This window comes from Myotis nattereri (genome assembly GCF_964212035.1).
Source record: "Myotis nattereri genome assembly, chromosome: 6".
Classification (NCBI taxonomy): domain Eukaryota; kingdom Metazoa; phylum Chordata; class Mammalia; order Chiroptera; family Vespertilionidae; genus Myotis; species Myotis nattereri.
Window position 1 is genome coordinate 44,754,503 of NC_138081.1, and position 19,994 is coordinate 44,774,496.

Genomic DNA, 19,994 nt, shown 5'->3' on the forward strand with positions numbered 1-19,994 from the left:
ACAAGAGACCTGCCATATTCCGAAGACAGAATCAATAGATAGTTGTGACATCACTAAGCAAATGTTAAACCAAGAGCAGATGCAGAGAGGATGTGGACTTGGATATGGAAGCCCCTGGGCCTGTAAGAGCAGCCTTCCTTACGGCCCGGCCCCTTCAGGGGAACATGTACTATACCCCGGCATCACACATCAAAGTTCACCTTAAGAATGGGCAGGTCACAACGCTACACCCCAAAAGTAAGTTATAAACAAGGCCCAATAGTATTAACAAACTTAAACCCTCATCAGAAATGGTTTCCTAACCATGTAAGTAAGTTTATTTACTTTGTAATGGAAAGGTAACAATAAAAACAATCGAATATATTTACCACAGCCAGAATGTTCTTCACTAAGACTTACCTGTTACGCCCAGAGTCTCGGAAGCCTTTGGCAAATGGATTCCTATCTATCTTCAAGCGAGTAATCTGCAGAGTGAAGAAAAAAAATCACATTGAATCTTATTATAAATGCCAAGTAAGGTTATTAAAAATGAAAATGAGCCGAAACCGGTTTGGCTCAGTGGATAGAGCGTCGGCCTGCGGACTGAAAGGTCCCAGGTTCGATTCCGGTCAAGGGCATGTACCTGGGTTGCGGGCATATCCCCAGTAGGAGATGTGCAGGAGGCAGCTGATCGATGTTCCTCTCTCATCGATGTTTCTAACTCTCTATCTCTCTCCCTTCCTCTCTGTAAAAAATCAATAAAATATATTTTTTTAAAAAAATGAAAATGAGGGAAGAACTACAAATAATTCCAAAATTAAATGTCAGATGATTCTATTGTGTTCCTCTCTCCTTTCCCATGTATTTTATTATTTTAGCAGCAAAGCTAGAAGAAAATTTCAGAAATCATCCAAATGTTTATCTGCTATGAAAAAGCATTCCCCACCCCTAATTCAAGTGCTGTGAATAAAGTTTGTTTTGCTGTTAATATGCCTAGAAAAGGAGATAACTTGCCCTTTGTTTTCCCATCTCTCTGAACTAAAGTTCTTCCCTTTAACTCTGTGATAGAGTTGAATCCTGCTTCTCTTACAATGGTAGTGACGGGAAACAGCTCATCTCCAACTTCAATTTAACAGCCATTTACACGCCCGAATGTTGTTAGGCTCCTGCATATTCTTCTCTCCTTCAGAGTTAGGTAATATACATTCCATTAACTTTTCTGCCTATTTTTCTGTCTCTCCTTGAACCATCTTTATGACTCTCATCTGAAAATCTTACTTGTTCCTCTTTTATCTATGGAGTCCTGAACTCACCAGAGTACTTAACCAGCAGTAACCACTATTTGAAGCTTCTAATGGGATTACGTCTTATGCACGTAGTAGAAATAAATGATGTTTTAATTTTAACTACAGTTCTAACTTGTTGACTCATAACCAGCTTTTTTCCCACTCAGACCCCAAGATTTGGGCGGGGTGGGGGGGGGGGGCGTATATTTACAAATAGTCTAATCATCTCCATTAAAAAATTTTTTTTGTCATATCATCTTGCAATTAACACTAGTAAACGGCATCTCATCTATTTCTTTCCAGATCTCCACTTTCCCCAGAGGAATTTACAGCCTACTTTCTACGAAGCACAGCATGCTTTGTTTCCTCTGTCCCTTGGTTTAGCAGAATCTACAAAGCTGATGAACATACTTCTCACTGTACCATTTTGGTTGAGGACAAACGAACACTGTTGGATAACACTAAGGCAAAGAAGGGCATCTCTGGAAAGGCACCTTCAATGTCCCTATGTAGTCCTGCGTGCTCTCCGCCATCCTCCAATCAGCCATGTAACACCGGAGACATATGAGTTCCATGTGATAGGCTTTTAGTATGTCGATAAAACTACATTATAAATTACATAATGTAAGGGTTTGCCAATTAATTTATTGTGTCTGCCACTCTCTCATGGAAGGAATTCTTTATAATTCATTATAGCTCAATTCTGTGTTCATTAAATAATGTTTGAAAAACATTAAATAATTTAAATATATTTAAAACAGTATTTTTTAAAAAGAGTACAGATTTATATAATGGTACCATGTCTAAACAAAGACCTACAGCACAATTAACATTATCATCATTTTTATTACTGACATCACATCTATTGAGTGCATACCATGTATGCTGTACTAAGAGTTTTATGCATATTATTATGTTTAATTCCCATAGCAACTCATACGTAGTTATTATCCCAATTTTATGTTTTCTTTTAAACTGAGGCTTAAGTATCCTGTGATCATAAGGTTTCTTGGTGGTAGAACTGGGCTGGGACCCCAGACTTTAGAGCCCATGCTCTTAACCACCAGGCTAGGTTGCTTACCCATTTTCCATAAGTTCTTCAAAATAGCAGCAAGGAAGTTTAAAAATAAACATTATTGCATTTTATCATCATCTATTTCCCTTCTTTTAATTTTTCTACTCTCTTAATCAATTTGTCAGCATTTGTTAAGTGGTGTTAGTCACCAACATGTACCAAGAGCTCACTGTATCTCATTTATTGTGTTACAGAGGCTGGGAGAAAACAAACAAACAAAAAAACAACAACATTTAACTCAGTTAATTTTTGTGTGTTTGAGAAAGAGACAGTGACAGAGAAAGAAGATGAAATGGAGTTGGGTACTAAATGACTCTGCTCTTTTCTCCACATGCATTACATTTTTCCTTTAAAATATTCATTTTCTGCACCTAACATATATTTTAAGAATAGCTTCCTAATTGTCTCTAGCCCTTCCAAGGGTTAATTTCCTGTTGCTTCTGAAGAGCCTGCAGAAAGGCCTGACAATGTAAGTGTGAGAGGGCAGGGGATCCTCGGCAGTGGGACTGGTGCCTGCACAGGGATGAGAGTGGATGAGCCTCTCCGACTTAGAGGGGGTCATACAGGACGGGATCCACATCTCCTCAGAAGCTTTAAAACAACAGAAACCACAACAGAGAGATTATAAAGCCTTAAACTTTTAACTGAGATCTATAGAAATTGAAAGAGAAACGGAGATCTAAAATAATTCTGCTGACAGCTGGCATTCTTTTTAAAAATGTAACACACACCACATCAGCCTCAACTACATCCCCATTTCTTATAAAAACTGACCAGAACTGCATGGATTAAACAATTGGTTTGATTGAATTCTCCACCTACTTAATACAGCCTTAAAAATACATGTATGCTTACCCAAACAGACAAGAAATATTTCATTTATCAATTTATTCCCAAATTTAGGAAAGGATTACTCCACAACTGCTGATCTCTCAGGCTATAAACATATGCATCACCTTCTATCACAATTAAAGTGCATCTTGAAAGAAACTGCCCTTTTTGTAAATATCCCCAAATAACTAAAAAGGATAAATGCTTCTGAAAGATTTCTCATCATACATAGGTTGTAGTTTTAAAATAAGGTGAACTACCAAATCCCATGCTCTATGATACAATTCACTTTTCATATTCCACATGTCTATTTCCTAGACAATACACACACTTTCTAAGTTTACTATGACATCATGATTCAATATCTCAAAATGGAAAGTAAACCTACACTGTCAGTCTTGAGACACATTCTTGTCTAAAAAAAAATCCTCAGTAGATTAGTCTTACTTGAGGAATCATGAATAAATAATTTTTACTACGATAAATATACCCTGAACATCATCTACGACAAATGCTTTCTGGCAATTCATAATGTTTAGATACAGTAAAAGGAGAGCTAGCTTTCTATTTACAACTGAAATGAAAGTCTAAAAAGATACCAATTCTTAGAACAATACCTGCTGATTCTGATAGGCCGTGACGGTGGTGAAGACAGTTTCGGGAAAGGAGAAGGCTTTCACTCCCTCCCCAGAAGGCACAGGCTTGATGGGAGAAAGGTCATCTCCACAGTCTTTACGGATGACGTGGACGCGTGGTTGGTATTTGTGCATAGAATGAAGAATAATCTATGTCAAGGAAAGAAAAGCCAAATTCATCAGGAACTTCTGCCCAATCTCAACACCATGACTAAATATTTAATATGTAAATTAAACCACAGTTGGAAATTAAAATTTCCAAGGATGCAGAAAGGCCAATTTAATAAAGTATATCAAAATTGGAGAAGGAGAGCTAGGAAGTTATCTGTTAAATGTGCATAAAAATACCAAAAAAAATCATTATTTAGGTGAAACCCAGTGTGTTTAACATCAAATTTTCTGTTTCTAAAAATACAAAAATACATTCACAAGTATTTTACTTATAATGAGCCAAATTGGAACACAGAGTTGAAACCAATAAAACTAAAAGTGAGATTGAAATGATTATTTAAATTCCACCATACCCATCCCCTTAAAAAAATAAATATCTCACACCAGGGTTTTCTTCAGAGAACATTCTTCCCCCATTAATGACTGCAACATGTCTATTCAAGGGCAAAGGGAACTTTAAGGATACCCCAAGTTCTGCCTTATGTGTGGTTCACGAAGTCTCTTGTTTGTCTAGAGAGCCCAGTGTCCATGCCTCCATCACAACAAGGTTTTCAAAACCCCAGACACTGGGGGATAGGAAGACTGGTGCTCTCAGACTCTGCTGGGGGAATCTGATAACATGCTCCAACTACCTCCTACCCAGGGATTCCACTAATGAGAATTTATCCTAAGGGAATATTCAAAATCCAGAAAAGCATTTCATGTACAAAGATGTGCAATGTGCCCTTTACAACAGTGGAAAAACTTTAAAGCACTCACATAAGTAGATTGGTTAGGTTAATGAAAGACAACACAACTGGATATGGTACTATTCAGCCACTACTAATGCAGTTTAGGACATTTTTAACCACATAATAAAATGTTTCCTTTTCAATCTTACACGATAAAAAAGGACCCAAGTTGTTTATAAACTAATCAAAACTATATAAAAATAGACAGTAAAAAGGACCCATACCAAGATATGAACAGTGATCATCTCCGAATGATTGGTTTATGGGTGAATTTTTTTTTCTTCTTCTTCTTTATATGCTTGCTTTCAAGGTTGAGGAAGTGGGGTAAAGAAATAGCCTCACCCAAGAGGATTTTCTATTTGCTGCTGGGGCTCCATATTCATGAATGGGTTGAGTTAACAAGCCTCTATCTTTCTTAAGCTATACAATTTGAATTCAGGTTTGGGGGTGTTGGAGTTTGGAGAGGAAATGCTTAAACAAAAGTCTTGGAAAAATACAGTGGTTGACCTACCTCGTGGTTTTCAGGATTCAAGTAGTTTAATAAGCCAAACTCAGAGGCTTTGGTCAGCTAAACACGAAGAGCCCTCTACTGGGACAGTGCATTGCTGCCACAAGGGGATGTCTTTACACTCTGGTGGTAACCAACACTGTGGTGAGGTTTTTTTTGTTTTGTATTTTTACCCTAAAATTCCCCTTCTATTAGGGGAGGAAATGTGTGGATGACAGACATGCCTAAGGGGGAGGCAGCATAAGTATGAGGAAAGGAGAAGAACGGATGGCGGCCCTCAACATCACCTGGGGATACTCTGCAACCTCTAGAAATGTCTCTTTCCAAGTCTAACAAAAGACAGTTTTCAGTAACCCATTAGGGGCCCACAAAATCAATTTTCTACCAAAAATGTTTAAAATAAATGAAATTATAAAATAAAGCAGCAAATAGAGTGTGCTACTTGTAGTAAGTACTGTTTTGTAAAACATTGTTTTCTGTGTGCACGTGGTCGTACCATAAAATGTATGTCTGACTATGAGTCAAGTGAAGATCTGAAAAACACAGAAGCGAGATTTAATTCTAATGATCAGCAACTTCCAGAGCAGAAGAAAAACTGGAGAAAGCTACTTCACATTAAAAAACTAATTAAGTGCATAACTAATTTCAGAAGACTACAGTGAGCTGACTTGAAATGAAGGAAATGAAAACTGATTTGAGTTTCTGTTTGCCAGTCAATGAAAAGAAGGTTCCTGTTTGATGAAGTATTTGTTCTCTCAAGAAGATTTCTCCACATAGCTATCTACGTTTTAACTTTATTTGTCTATATCCTTATCCCCAGTCATCAAAATGACTTAAGGTGAGGTATACTGAGGTAGGATACAGAAATAGCTGATCTATGCCTATGTTTGCACATTAAAGGACAACTGCCAATAAAAATCTCAAGATTAATTAAGCAAAATAATTTTCAGTATTCTCTATGGGAATTTAATATATCCCTGGAAAATTTTAGGGAATGCTAAACAAGCCTCAGTTCTTCTTTATAACATAGCATTATTTGATCTTTAATGAACTATCAAACTTATAATGATGAGCAGTCAATAACAGTTTGCTTATTTAATAGAACAAGTAGAGCAAGGAGAACCACTGGCCTCATAAACAAGGAGAGCACAATGATAATGCCCATCACCGAAACTCAAATAATTACATCTGATCTTCATGTTCCATGCTCTCTGTTCTATTTAGCTGGAGGATTTCTTTTCTTTTTGGCATTACATAGTAGTACAGATATCTCGTGGGCCTATCTCCATGATACAGAGTGCAGCTTTTCAGGTTCAGACACATTTTTTTCCCCATTTTAAACACACTAGGCTTGAGTCAAAAGAAGCATGATATTACTTATTTCTGATCTGATGGGACGAAAATGCCTGTGGCTTGACAGACACGCCAAGCTGTACCTTATAAAACAGCTCAATAGGGAAACACTACCTGCTGACTCTGGAAATTTTCTAAATGACCTAAATTCAGTGTTGATACAAGTCAAGCAAAGTACCAATGAAGAGAGATAACAAAAACCTGGCTCCCTGTAATTTTGGTGATACCAAGCAATGGCTCACTTTAAATGGTAGGGGTCAATGCAGTAACCTCAAGTTGCCAGCTCCACAGCAAGGCGACCTTGGTTTTGTTTCAGGCATGAAGCTGTATATAAAGCACTCCTTAGAATTATGTACTTCCAAGTGAACCAGCTTCATTTGATTCGCTCAAAATTCTCTGGTTCCAACATAAACCATGAGGAAACTAAGCCTCAGAGAGCCAAAGTGACTTGCCCACTAACATGAACGCATTGGACCTCTAAGCTGTTACAAGTTCTTGCCATCAAGATCTTAGAAACCTCCCCTGTAATACCTTGCTTCCCCACTGCATTTTCAAGCAGGAATGAGAAGATTATGAGGGCAAACTTAGAGGTAGGGTTCCTCTATATCATTGAATCCTCAGCAGTTGGAAAACAGACCCTTTCACAGGTACCCTGGCTGTGGCTGCCTGGCCATACTTCTTGCCAAAGCAGGGAGGTACACCTGTTAAATGTCTTCTAATGAGGTTAAAGGTACAACTGTTAAGTGTCTTCTAATTCTTCAGGAAAATGCTCATCTAAATGTTTCCCTCTAGAGCAGTGATGGCGAACCTATGACACGCGTGTCAGAGGTGACACGCAAACTCATGTTTTTGGTTGATTTTTCTTTGTTAAATGGCATTTAAATATATAAAATAAATATCAAAAATATGTTTGTTTTACTATGGTTGAAAATATCAAAAAATTTCTATATGTGACACTGCACCAGAGTTAAGTTAGGGTTTTTCAAAATGCTGACACGCCGAGCTCAAAAGGTTCGCCATCACTGCTCTAGAGAGCAAATTCCAGGAGAACAGGGAAACATGCACATGATGAGAAGGAAATAACCCCACCCAAGCTAAACATCTGCACCTCGGTAGACCAGTCTTGGTTTGTATACAATCCAACATAAAGCCGGCTACAGATTCCCTGAAGAGCAAGTAGGGATTATAAAGTCTTTACAACATTCAAAGACTAGCTGTGGAGCAGTGGGACATTTCCACTCTAGGTTCTTACCAATGTTCCTCTCTAAATAATTGGAAAAATGAAAAGTCACTTTGGGGAAAACCACAATGACACCTAATCTCAGATCACAGGTAAACCTAGATCCAGTCACAGCCCTGTGAGAATTTGATTCCTACAATCACTATGGTTTTACTAAAAGTTTCAGGTCTACATGAAGTTCTCACTGTATTGAACAGTTGTACATCTTTAGTATAGTAAAACTGGGAACTGGGAGGACAGAAAACAATTTAGGGGAAAAAAAGCCAAATTAGAAAATCACTTCTCATTTGAGTCCTTAGCTAGATTGGTTAGAGATTAGTATCACTTCCTTACAACTGGGGGTGGGGGACCACAACCATACAAGGGCAGAGAGGGGAGTCCCTGAGAGCTCCCTGCAGGAGGACAGGGACTTCTGAATTAGAACTCCCTACCATAATGATGCCACTGTCTTCCCAGACCTGAATCACATCAATAGAAGAATAAGAAACAAATTCCTAATCTCTAACCTAAACTCATTTGGGGCCATCAAACTGAGTAAATAAACACAACAGACAATCTCTTCAGGAAGCCTCCTCAGTCTCTCCTGGTGGGTATAAGGACGCATCGGAACTTCTCTGAGCTGGCAGCATGATTATTTGTGTGCGGGTCTTCTTTCCCCATCTAGGCTCCAAGACCATGGCTTCTTATCTTACACTAGTTGGCCCAGTGCATGGATTCGTGCACATTGAAAGGAAATTAATTAGAAGAAATATTGTAATATCGCTATTCACCCTTTCTCTATAATAAAGTCAACCAAAGTCATGCTCGACAATGACAGATTGAAACACACGCATGTGATTGGCACCAGAGAGAGCTTTATATGTATCGTGCATGTGTGAGTTAACTTAGCCTTTTATATATATAGAATAAACTTGCTTAATTAGATCTGCTTTCTGATTTAGCTAAACTTTTTCCAGTCCAGTGAAGCACCCCAACTTCTCTCTCAGGTAATTGTTAGCAACACAGCAATAAATATCAACACAAAGCATGTAGATCACGCAGGGGAAATAAAGGGTAAAATATTTAACTGCAGCAGTGTTTGACTACATTCTGTGCAGTCAGAAAACCTGAAGTTATTTTCAAGTTCCACCATTTCTTACTTCTTTTCAGTCGGGTCAAGTTTCTAAACTTTCTAAATCTCCGTTTTCCAGCTAATGAAAAGAAAATAGAATTCTACCGAATCTCCTATCTACCTACTCCAGGACTTCTGTGAGGATCAAATGAAATGAGGCACATGAAAATGCTTCACAGACATTTGGTTAAAGTGTAAAATGTTTGCACCTGGCTATAAAACAAGTCATGTTCCTGGGCTGAAGAAACTCCAAGGAGGGTAGTTGCTAGGGAGAGGAAGCTGGGTGTTGCTAAATGATGTCATTATCCTGTGCCCTCAGCGGCCGTTTCTGGGCTAGGCTGGGCTGTGGGCCACAATTTGCGCCATGGGGTCTTGGCAGTGTTGACTGCGATTTGGTGGGCTGTTGCTCCAGGGTGGTGGTGGGGCCTATGTTCCACTTGGGAGAAGCCAAGTGTCGGTTTGTTGGGGCCAGGTCTGTGGTGCCATTTCTTTTTAAATGGCCAGTGCACATCACAGCAACTCTTGCATTGAGCGTCTGCCCCCTGGTGGTCAGTGCATGTCATAGCTACTGGTCGGACAGTTGGTCGGACAGACACTTAGGCTTTTATAGAGATTTTACAAAGCCTTCAAAAATATGTTTTTACAAAAAGAGCATTTTCTCTCCTACATTCTCTTCTAGTATCAACTGATCCAATACACTTTTACCACTTGCCAAGGCAATATTTTTTGTTCCCAAAATGCATAAATATATATCTTTCTTTCCTTGTTCCCCACACATATTGTCTCCCTTTATTAAAGTATTATATCTACCACAACTTGACAAGAAAAATTTCACTTGTAGATGACACACTTATCTGACTATTTTGCCTATTTTCTGCTATGTTTTTGTTTTTCCTAATAGTGAAATATAATAATCATTTAGTTATAAACAACTGAGTTTCAATTTGTAATGTTTTTTGTTTTAAACAAATACTGTGTGATAATTAATTTTATGTTTCAACTTGGCTAGGCCATGGTACCTATATATTTGGTCAAACACCAGTCTGGATGTTGCCATGAAGGTATTTTTTTAGATGAACTTAACATTTAAATCAGTAGACTTTGAGTAAAGCAGATTGCCCTCAATATTGTAGGTGGACCTTATCCAATCAGTTGAAGGCTATTAAGAGAAAAAGACTGAAGTCCCTGAGGAAGAGGGAATTCTATCTCCAGATTGCCTTCAGACAAGAACTACATCATCAGTTCTTTCCTGGGTTTCTAGTCTGCCAATCTACCCTGCAGATTTCAAACCTACCAGCCCCCAAAATAGTATGAGCAATTCCTTAAAATAAATCTCTCTATATACATTTATATAATCCTATTGGTTCTGTTTTTCTGGAGAATACTGTTTTAAAGTCTAGTAAAATTACAAAATTAAAAAAAACATATAAATTACTAGATCTATATCTAGTATTATAAATAGTGGATATTAGATAAAAAGCCACTAATCTGATCTGAAAGCATCAAAATTATAAAATGATTTAAATTATTAAATTATTGAATTATTAAAAGGCATTTGTACCTTATCTATGACAGTATGTCACTTTTAGATCCATAAAAGATACATTATTAAACTGTTGAATTCAGAAAAATAGAGTATATTTAAGCTTTTTAAAGTAACACTTAATGGCATTAATTTTTTAATTTTCTATTCCAAAAAAATAAGATCCTTCAATGGACATGTTGGCAACATATCAAGTCAGCTCCCTCAATGAAACTGAAGTCAACTGAAAAATAATTGGCATATCTCAACTGTGTAAATAAAGAATAAAAAGAAGAGAAATGAATTAATGCACTAAAATATAGGGCATGAAGTTGGATTCAGACATGAATCAACCATGCTACCTTTCTAATCTGTTTTAAATCATAAAAGGCAACAAATAAACAAAAGCATCAACAAAACAAGACAGATGTGTCTTAAAATCTAGACACTGCCTTTGTACCACAATGAAATTTGTACTTGAATGCTTTCATTAAGGCCCATTGCTTAAGCTGTTGTCTAGCAACTTGCAAATCATATCCTGTCATCACATTATTACTAGTTTATGACAGTTTACACTTGTGCTTTAAAAGATTTGCTCATAAATATGCTATCTTTATGTCACTCCTTTGAGAAATGAACTAGTTGGTTCATCATTTTATGTATGAAATACTAGTCAAAAGGCATTTTAATCTTGCATCAACCAAACCTCTCTCAAAAAATAGAAACCTAATAGAAAGAGCTAGCTTTCAATGGAAATCAGCATATATCCAGAGTTACTTATTTATTAAAATAATGTAGAAATCTTGCTTATAAACAATATCACATAAAATTAATAAGATGCTAAAATGACTATATTATTGGAATGGCTGGCTTTGACTTACATATCATATTTCAGCAGTTTTAAGACTAAAAGGAATTATTATTTTGACATATTAGATGTCATTACAAAACAATTGGGAGTTTGCAGATGGAACATTATTGAGAAGCAATGAGCCTCAGCTGGGAAAAGAACTGGATGCAGGGAGGACACAATAAATCATTATTCCGGTTAAACCAACTGGATTCATATTCAGAGTATAATAATTAGCACCTCATGGGATTTCAAACAAGTGTTTTGGCTAAATAGTCTGCCTGGGGTACTTTCATTCTAATACAGATGTAGTTTCTTGTTTTAATATATTTAATGCTTCATAGTCTACTCTAGCAACAGGCATAGTCTCTGACGCAAATACCACCTTGATTTTTCACAGCTTATGCCTATGCTGATCTACCAGGAAAGTATGATCTTAGAAAAGTTCATTTCCTTCAGTCCAGCACAGTATGGGTATGGGTGCACCATCCAATGGTGGCAAATTATAGAGGCCATCTACTCACATGGCCTTGGTCATCCAGTTCATTGTTGGTGAGCTTTAGCTTGTCGAAGCTGATCACTTGTCTCATCCAAGTCTCCCCTGAGGCAGGCGAGTCTGGATGAATATACACCCGGGGTGGCACAGGGGAGTCAGCGTTTCCAGCCACCATCCATTTGGAGCTGTGGTAAACATACCTAAAAGGCAATGGCAAGGCACAGTATGTGAACTATTGCTTTCTTGGAATCTAACTCCGCAGAATTAGACAACATTTTAAGTCTAAAATACAATCATTTGCTCTTGACATCCAAGACATTTAAAATAAGATTTCAACAACTTTAAAAGACCCCCTGAGGCAGCAGTGGCCTACTGACCACTCAAGGTGGTATATTAAGGGTTTAGTGAAAATTTGCATACTGCCACCACCATAAATGTAAGCATCCTAATTCTTATGATTATACTTATTCATGTTAGATATTTTCCAACTGATGTGAAAAACTATTAAGTTGTCAAGCTCACCTTTAAGTACATTTCAAAAATACTTAAGAGTTATACCTAAAGGTGTCCTGCTTCTTTATCAATTCCCTTTTTTTAGGCCTATGTACAAGTTGATAAGATAGATGGCAGAAAGGCAAAAAGAAATTATCAGAAGTTTCAGTAATGTTTATTTTCATCGCAAAAAGTTCTATCTATTATCATTTAGAATTAGTTTTTCTAACTCTATCACACTACAAATTAAGGATAAAGTATTCCGTTTAATTTTTAGTTTAAATAATCATAAAATGTAGGATTTTATCTCCTACATATTTCTTTTTTTACTGTTGTAAGAAAATGCTGCAAATTATTATTAAATACCACTAATTAAAATATGTATCAAACTTTGAAAATTATGGGAGATCTAATTAATATTACTCTCCTAATTAAGAGATAAAACATCCTGTTTTGTTTGTTTATATGTATCAAAATAGTGACTCTAAAAATAATACATTTAAATCCCAATGTTTCAAGTAATCCTACATTCAGATTATTATTTGTGCTAACTTAAAACACACTAATTCAAAATCTAGAAACTAGTATGTCAATAACTAACTTAGGAATAGAAAATAAATTACTGTGCATACTCTGTTGTTTTTCTTCCATTTGTGTTTTAAAATATAACATACAATGTAAAGAAACAATTTACAAATAGTCTCAGAGAAATCTACCTGTGTTGTATGCAATTTTTTAAAAAAAATAGCATGAAACACTTTCATAACATCTCTGGTGAGACCCTGTTTCAACTACGGTCACATATTTCACTCTATTTTGAGCTCAATATGCCTTCTATTCTTGAATTCCTTTTCTTGGAAAAAAACACAGTCACATAATTAAGAACAATTTAAAAAATTCCTTTACTTGGAATAGTGTAATTTCAATAAATAAGTTCCTAAATACACAGGCTTTTGTTAATATTAATTTTACATTCTAATAAGTCACAATCATGTTTAACTTGATCAAATGCCACTCTCTGATAGCAGAGAATAAGCCAAAAAAAATTTTTTTCTATTAATGCTGAATAAGTTGGAAAATCAAATGCAAATCTTGGAAATGCAAAAACAACAACAAACAAAAAAATTAAAAACCTGCACTATGGATAAAGAGTTATTACCAAAATAAATAGAGTAACATTCTCTATCAAATCCTTGAAAAAGTACGCACATTGAGTAGTTCAAAAATCCACACCCACTAAGAGAAGAAATGTTACATGCTACATACAACATTCTAAATACAAATGCTAAAAACAAATTTCTTGGGAAGCAATGTAAGTGAAAGCAAATATATGTTTTACAATTTGTACATTTAAAATTTGGTATCTTAATACTAACATTTGAAATTGTGCTTGCATTTTATGTAAAAATAATAAGAATCAGTTATGTAAAACAAACCATCCAAAATATATGGAAGAGATCTGAAGAAAGAAATATGAGACAAACTTAGTTGAGAAAGGAAATAATTTCTAAGCTTATTAAGAACTACATTATCTTCCTCAGTACAAAACCCACATAGAATATGAATTTTAAACCAAGGATATTTAAAAAATAAACTTCAATGCCTTCTAGCCTCTGTCATGCAGTAGATAATGTTATCCAAACTCCCTAATGAGGTAATTAAAATAAGCAATATAATGTATACACAAACAAAAATAATTAAACTGTCCCTTTTATTACACATTTTTTAGTATTCCATATGTGCCTGTACTAATTAAATCTATATACTTTGACACCATAAACCTGTTTCCAAAAAGCAACTCCTAAATTTTAAAAGATAAAAACCAAATCTGATTTCATTTAATAACTTACTGAATGCTCTAGGTATTTATATAAAAGAAAAAAAAAAAAAAAAAAAAAAAAAAAAAAAACTAACCCGGCAACAACGGCTCTCAAGCAGCGCGACTACGTGAACTCAGAGGAACTCGACTTCTCCCCACAGAAAGTGCCTGGTACGTTGTGCCTTGTTGTGTTGTATTTTGTGCCTTAAAATCAACGCAGCAGATCCAAGCAACAGCGGCCTCCTGATCTCCACACACTCTGTCTGAGGAACAGCTGCTGTGGGTGAAGCCTCCCTCCACCAGCCAGAAGAGCCACAACAGCTGTGAACAGCACCCATCAGAAGACCCGCTAACAACAGAGGAGCAGCTGCTACCACAACTGCCCAAGGAGCAACCACAGCCCGAGGAGCCACTGCCACCTAGGGAGCAGCCACTGAACGACTCAATATCTATATACGTCAGTGAGATCAAACATGGGTAGACAAAGAAATCCCCAAAGGAAAGAAAAGGAGGACTCACCAGAAAAGCAGCTAAGTGATACAGAGGCATACAACATGACAGAAAAAGAATTCAGAATAAGGGTCCTAGAGTGCATACACCGGATGGAGGAAAAAATCGACAACTTATCCAAGAAGCAAGAAGAAACAGATGAAAAAATCGACAACTTAACTAAGACCCAAGAAGAAATGAAGTGCGATATAGCTGCAATAAAGAACACCATTGAAAGTATCAACAGTAGACTAGGAGAAGCGGAAGACCGAATTAGTGAATTAGAAGACAGGGAAGCAAAACACACCCAAACTGTACTTCAGTTGGAGAAAAAAATTAAAAGACAGGAGGAGAGCCTAAGGGAGCTTTGGGACAACATGAAACGAAACAACATACGAATAATAGGGGTGCCAGAACAACAGAAAGAGGAACAAGGATTAGAAAACCTATTGGAAGAAATAATATCAGAAAACTTCCCTGAGGTGGGGAAGAAAAAAGTCACACAAGCCCAGAGAGTCCCAAGCAAGGTGAACCCGAAAAGACCCACACCAAGACACATCATAATTACCATGGCAAATGTTCAGGACAAAGAGAGAATCTTACAGGCTGCAAGAGAGAGACGGAAAGTTACATACAAGGGATCGCCCATTAGATTATCAAATGATTTCTCAACAGAAACACATCAGGCCAGAAAAGAATGGACGGAAATTTACAAAGTGATGCAAAGCAAAGGACTGAATCCAAGAATACTCTATCCAGCAAGGCTATCATTCAAAATTGAAGGGGAAATAAGAAGCTTCACAGACAAAAAAAGGCTAAGGGAGTTTATCACCACCAAGCCAGCAATGCAAGAAATGCTAAAGGGACTGGTGTAAAAAGAAGAAATAAAAATCCCAGAAAGAAAACAGCCACACACACAAAAAAAGAAATGGCTACAAACAAGTACCTTTCAATAATAACCTTAAATGTAAACGGGCTAAATGCTCCAACCAAAAGATATCGAGTGGCTGAATGGATAAAAAATCATGACCCATACATTTGCTGTCTACAAGAGACCCACCTCATTAGAAAGGACTCACACAGACTGAAAGTGAAGGGATGGAAAAATATCTTTCAGGCTAATGGAAAAGAAAAGAAAGCTGGGGTAGCAATACTTATATCAGACAAAATAGACCTCAAAGTGAAGGCCATAACAAGAGATACGGAAGGCCACTTCATAATACTAAAAGGATCAATACAACAAGAAGATATAACCCTGATAAACATATATGCACCCAATGCAGGAGCACCCAAATACATAAAAAATCTTCTGGAAGATATCAAAGGAGAGATTGACAACAATACAATCATAGTAGGGGACTTTAATACACCACTGTCATCACTGGATAAGTCCTCTAGACAAACAATCAGCAAAGATACAGCAATACTAAATGACTCACTAGATCAGATGGACTTAATAGACATCTACAGAACACTTCACCCCAGTGCCACGGAATATACATTCTACTCAAGTGCTCATGACACATATTCAAAAATAGACCATATATTGGGTCACAAGCAAAGTATCCCCAAATTCAAGAAGATTGAAATCATAAAAAGCGTCTTCGCAGACCACGATGGCATAATATTAGAAATAAACTGCAATAAAAACAACCCAAAATACTCAAACACCTGGAAGCTGAATAGCATGCTATTAAATATTGATTGGGTTACCAATGAAATCAAAGAAGAAATTCAAAACATCCTGGAAACTAATGACAATGAAAACACAACAATCCAAAACCTATGGGACACAATGAAAGCAGTCCTGAGAGGGAAGTTTATAGCTCTACAGGCCTATCTCAAAAAACAAGAAAAAATGGTAGTAAATCAGCTAACTCTACAACTCAAAGAATTAGAAAGAGAGCAACAAGAAAACCCCAGAGTGAGCAGAAGGAAGGAGATAATAAAGATTAGAGCAGAAATAAATAACATAGAGACCAAAAAAATAATACAGAAAATCAATGAAACCAAGAGCTGGTTCTTCGAAAGGATAAACAAGATTGACAAACCTCTAGCCAGACTCACCAAGAAGCAAAGAGAGAGGACCCAAATAAACAAAATCAGAAATGAAAGAGGTGAAATAACAACAGACCCCACAGAAATACAAATGATTGTTAAAAAATACTATGGACAGCTCTACTCCAGCAAACTAGACAACCTGGAGGAAATGGACAAATTCCTAGAAAAATACAACATTCCAAAACTCAATCAGGAAGAATCTAAAAATCTCAACAGGCCAATAACTATGGAAGAAATTGAAGCAGTCATCAAAAAGCTTCCAGCAAACAAAAGCCCAGGACCAGACGGCTTCACAGGGGAGTTTTACCAAACATTCAAGGAAGAACTAAAACCTATCCTCCTCAGACTACTACAAAAAATTCAAGAGGAAGGAACACTTCCAAGCTCATTCTATGAAGCCAGCATCACCCTAATACCAAAACCAGGTAAAGACAACACAATGAAAGAGAATTACAGGCCAATATCCCTCATGAACATAGATGCCAAAATCCTCAACAAAATCTTAGCAAATCGGATCCAGCAGTACATCAGAAAGATCATACACCATGACCAAGTAGGATTTATCCCAGGGATGCAAGGATGGTACAATATCCGCAAATCAATAAACGTGATACATCACATAAACAAATTGAAAGAAAAAAACCACATGGTCATATCAATTGATGCAGAAAAAGCATTTGACAAAATTCAACACCCATTTTTGATAAAAACTCTCAGCAAGGTGGGAGTAGGAGGATCATACCTCAACATAATAAAAGCCATATATGACAGGCCCACAGCCAACATCATTCTCAATGGACAAAAACTTACACCATTTCCCCTAAGAACAGGAACAAGACAGGGATGCCCCCTCTCACCACTCCTGTTCAACATAGTACTGGAAGTGTTAGCCATTGCAATTCGGCAAGAAGAAGAAATAAAAGGCATCCAAATTGGAAAAGAGGAAGTAAAACTGTCCTTATTTGCAGATGACATGATATTATACATACAAAACCCTAGAGACTCCATCAAAAAGCTACTAGACTTAATACATGAATTTGGCAATGTAGCAGGATACAAAATTAACCCCAAGAAATCTGAGGCATTTCTATACACCAATAGTGAACTTTCAGAAAGAGAGATTATAAAAACAATCCCGTTTACCATCGCACCAAAAAAACTAAGCTACCTAGGAATAAACTTAACTAAAGAGGTAAAAGACCTCTACTCAGAAAACTACAGGACGTTGAAAAAAGATATAGAGGAAGAGATAAACAGATGGAAGAACATACCGTGTTCATGGATTGGTAGAATCAACATCATTAAAATGTCCATACTACCCAAAGCAATCTATAAATTCAATGCACTTCCCATTAAAATACCAACGGCATACTTCAGAGATCTAGAACGAACTCTCCAAAAATTCATCTGGAATAAAAAAAGACCCCGAATAGCTGCAGCAATCCTGAAAAAGAACAAAGTAGGTGGGATCTCAATACCAGATATCAAGCTGTATTACAAAGCCACTGTTCTCAAAACTGCCTGGTACTGGCACAAGAATAGGCATATAGATCAATGGAATAGAATAGAGAGCCCAGAAATCGGCCCGAACCAATATGCTCAATTAATATTTGACAAAGGAGGCAAGAACATACAATGGAGCCAAGATAGTCTCTTCAATAAATGGTGTTGGGAAAATTGGACAGATATATGCAAGAAAATGAAACTAGACCACCAACTTACACCATACACAAAAATAAACTCAAAATGGATAAAGGACTTAAATGTACGACAGGAAACCATAAAAATTCTAGAAGAATCCAAAGGCAACAAAATCTCAGACATATGCCGAAGCAATTTCTTCACTGATACAGCTCCTAGGGCACTTGAAACTAAAGAGAAAATGAACAAATGGGACTACATCAAAATAAAAAGCTTCTGCACAGCAAAAGAAACCATCAACAAAACAACGAGAAAACCCACTGTGTGGGAAAACATATTTGCCAATGTCATATCTGATAAGGGCCTAATCTCCAAAATCTATAGGGAACTCATACAACTTAACAAAAGGAAGATAAACAATCCAATCAAAAAATGGGCAAAGGACCTAAATAGACACCTTTCAAAAGAGGACATTCAGAAAGCCAAGAGACATATGAAAACATGCTCAAAGTCACTAATCATCCGAGAGATGCAAATCAAAACAACAATGAGGTACCATCTCACACCTGTCAGACTGGCTATCATCAACAAATCAACAAACGACAAGTGCTGGAGAGGATGTGGAGAAAAAGGAACACTTGTGCACTGCTGGTGGGAATGCAGACTGGTGCAGCCACTATGGAAGACAGTATGGAGTTTCCTTAAAAAACTGAAAATGGAACTCCCATTTGACCCTGTGATCCCACTTCTAGGAATATATCCCAAGAAACCAGAAACACCAACCAGAAAAGATATATGCACCCCTATGTTCATAGCAGCACAATTCGCCATAGCTAAGATCTGGAAACAGCCTAAGTGCCCATCAGTAGATGAATGGATTAGAAAACTGTGGTACATCTACACGATGGAATACTATGCTGCTCTAAAAAGGAAGGAACTCTTACCATTTGCAACGTCATGGATGGAACTGGAGAGCATTATGCTAAGTGAAATAAGCCAGTCAATGAAGGAAAAATACCACATGATCTCACTCATTCATGGATAATAGAGACCATTATAAACTTTTGAACAATAATAGATTCAGAGGCAGAGCTGCCTCAAACAGATTGTCAAACTGCAGTGGGAAGGCCGGGGAGGGTTGGGGGGCAGGAGGTAGGGGGGTAAGAGATCAACTAAAGGACTTGTATGCATGTGTATAAGCATAACCAATGGACATAAGACACTGGGGGATAGGGGAGGCTGGGGGACTGTCTAGGGCGGGGGGATAAAATGGACACATATGTAATACCCTTTGTAATACTTTAAGCAATAAAAAAATTAAAAAAAAAAAAAATAAATAAATTTAAAAAAAAAAAAAAAAAAAAAAAAAAAAAAAAAAAAAAAAAGAAAAAAAAAAACAGAAACAAAAAAACAAAATTTAGAGCAGTAATTTCTGGTCTCTCACTCAAAATCTTCTTTTTTTATGTTATCATTTTTAACAGAAAAATATAAAGCATAATCATTAAAAATTATTGATTTGCTTAATTTCAGGAGAAAAAGAGCAAAGGTTGGTTTGATACTGAAGACTGTATATCCTTTCCAACTTTACTTGATGACTGCATAAATATATTCTCTTTCAAAATCCAAATACTATAGTTTTTTTAACTACCAAGCAAAAAAAACAACACTAAGGTAATTAATTCATTACCAATTTAAAGATGTCTT

The 19,994-nt window shown here is 36.7% G+C and overlaps 1 protein-coding gene across 1 annotated transcript in view; it reads right to left on the reverse strand.

Annotated features, from left to right (window-relative positions):
* TBX18 (T-box transcription factor 18) overlaps positions 1-19,994 on the reverse strand; it is a gene marked incomplete at both ends in the record, with an annotated part of 32,209 nt that overhangs the window by 7,816 nt on the left and 4,399 nt on the right. Inside the window, 3 exons of the mRNA XM_081094671.1 lie at positions 400-464; positions 3,789-3,956; positions 11,817-11,988. Of these exons, the coding sequence (XP_080950797.1) occupies positions 400-464; positions 3,789-3,956; positions 11,817-11,988 (405 nt within the window). The remainder of the gene's footprint in view (positions 1-399; positions 465-3,788; positions 3,957-11,816; positions 11,989-19,994) is intronic.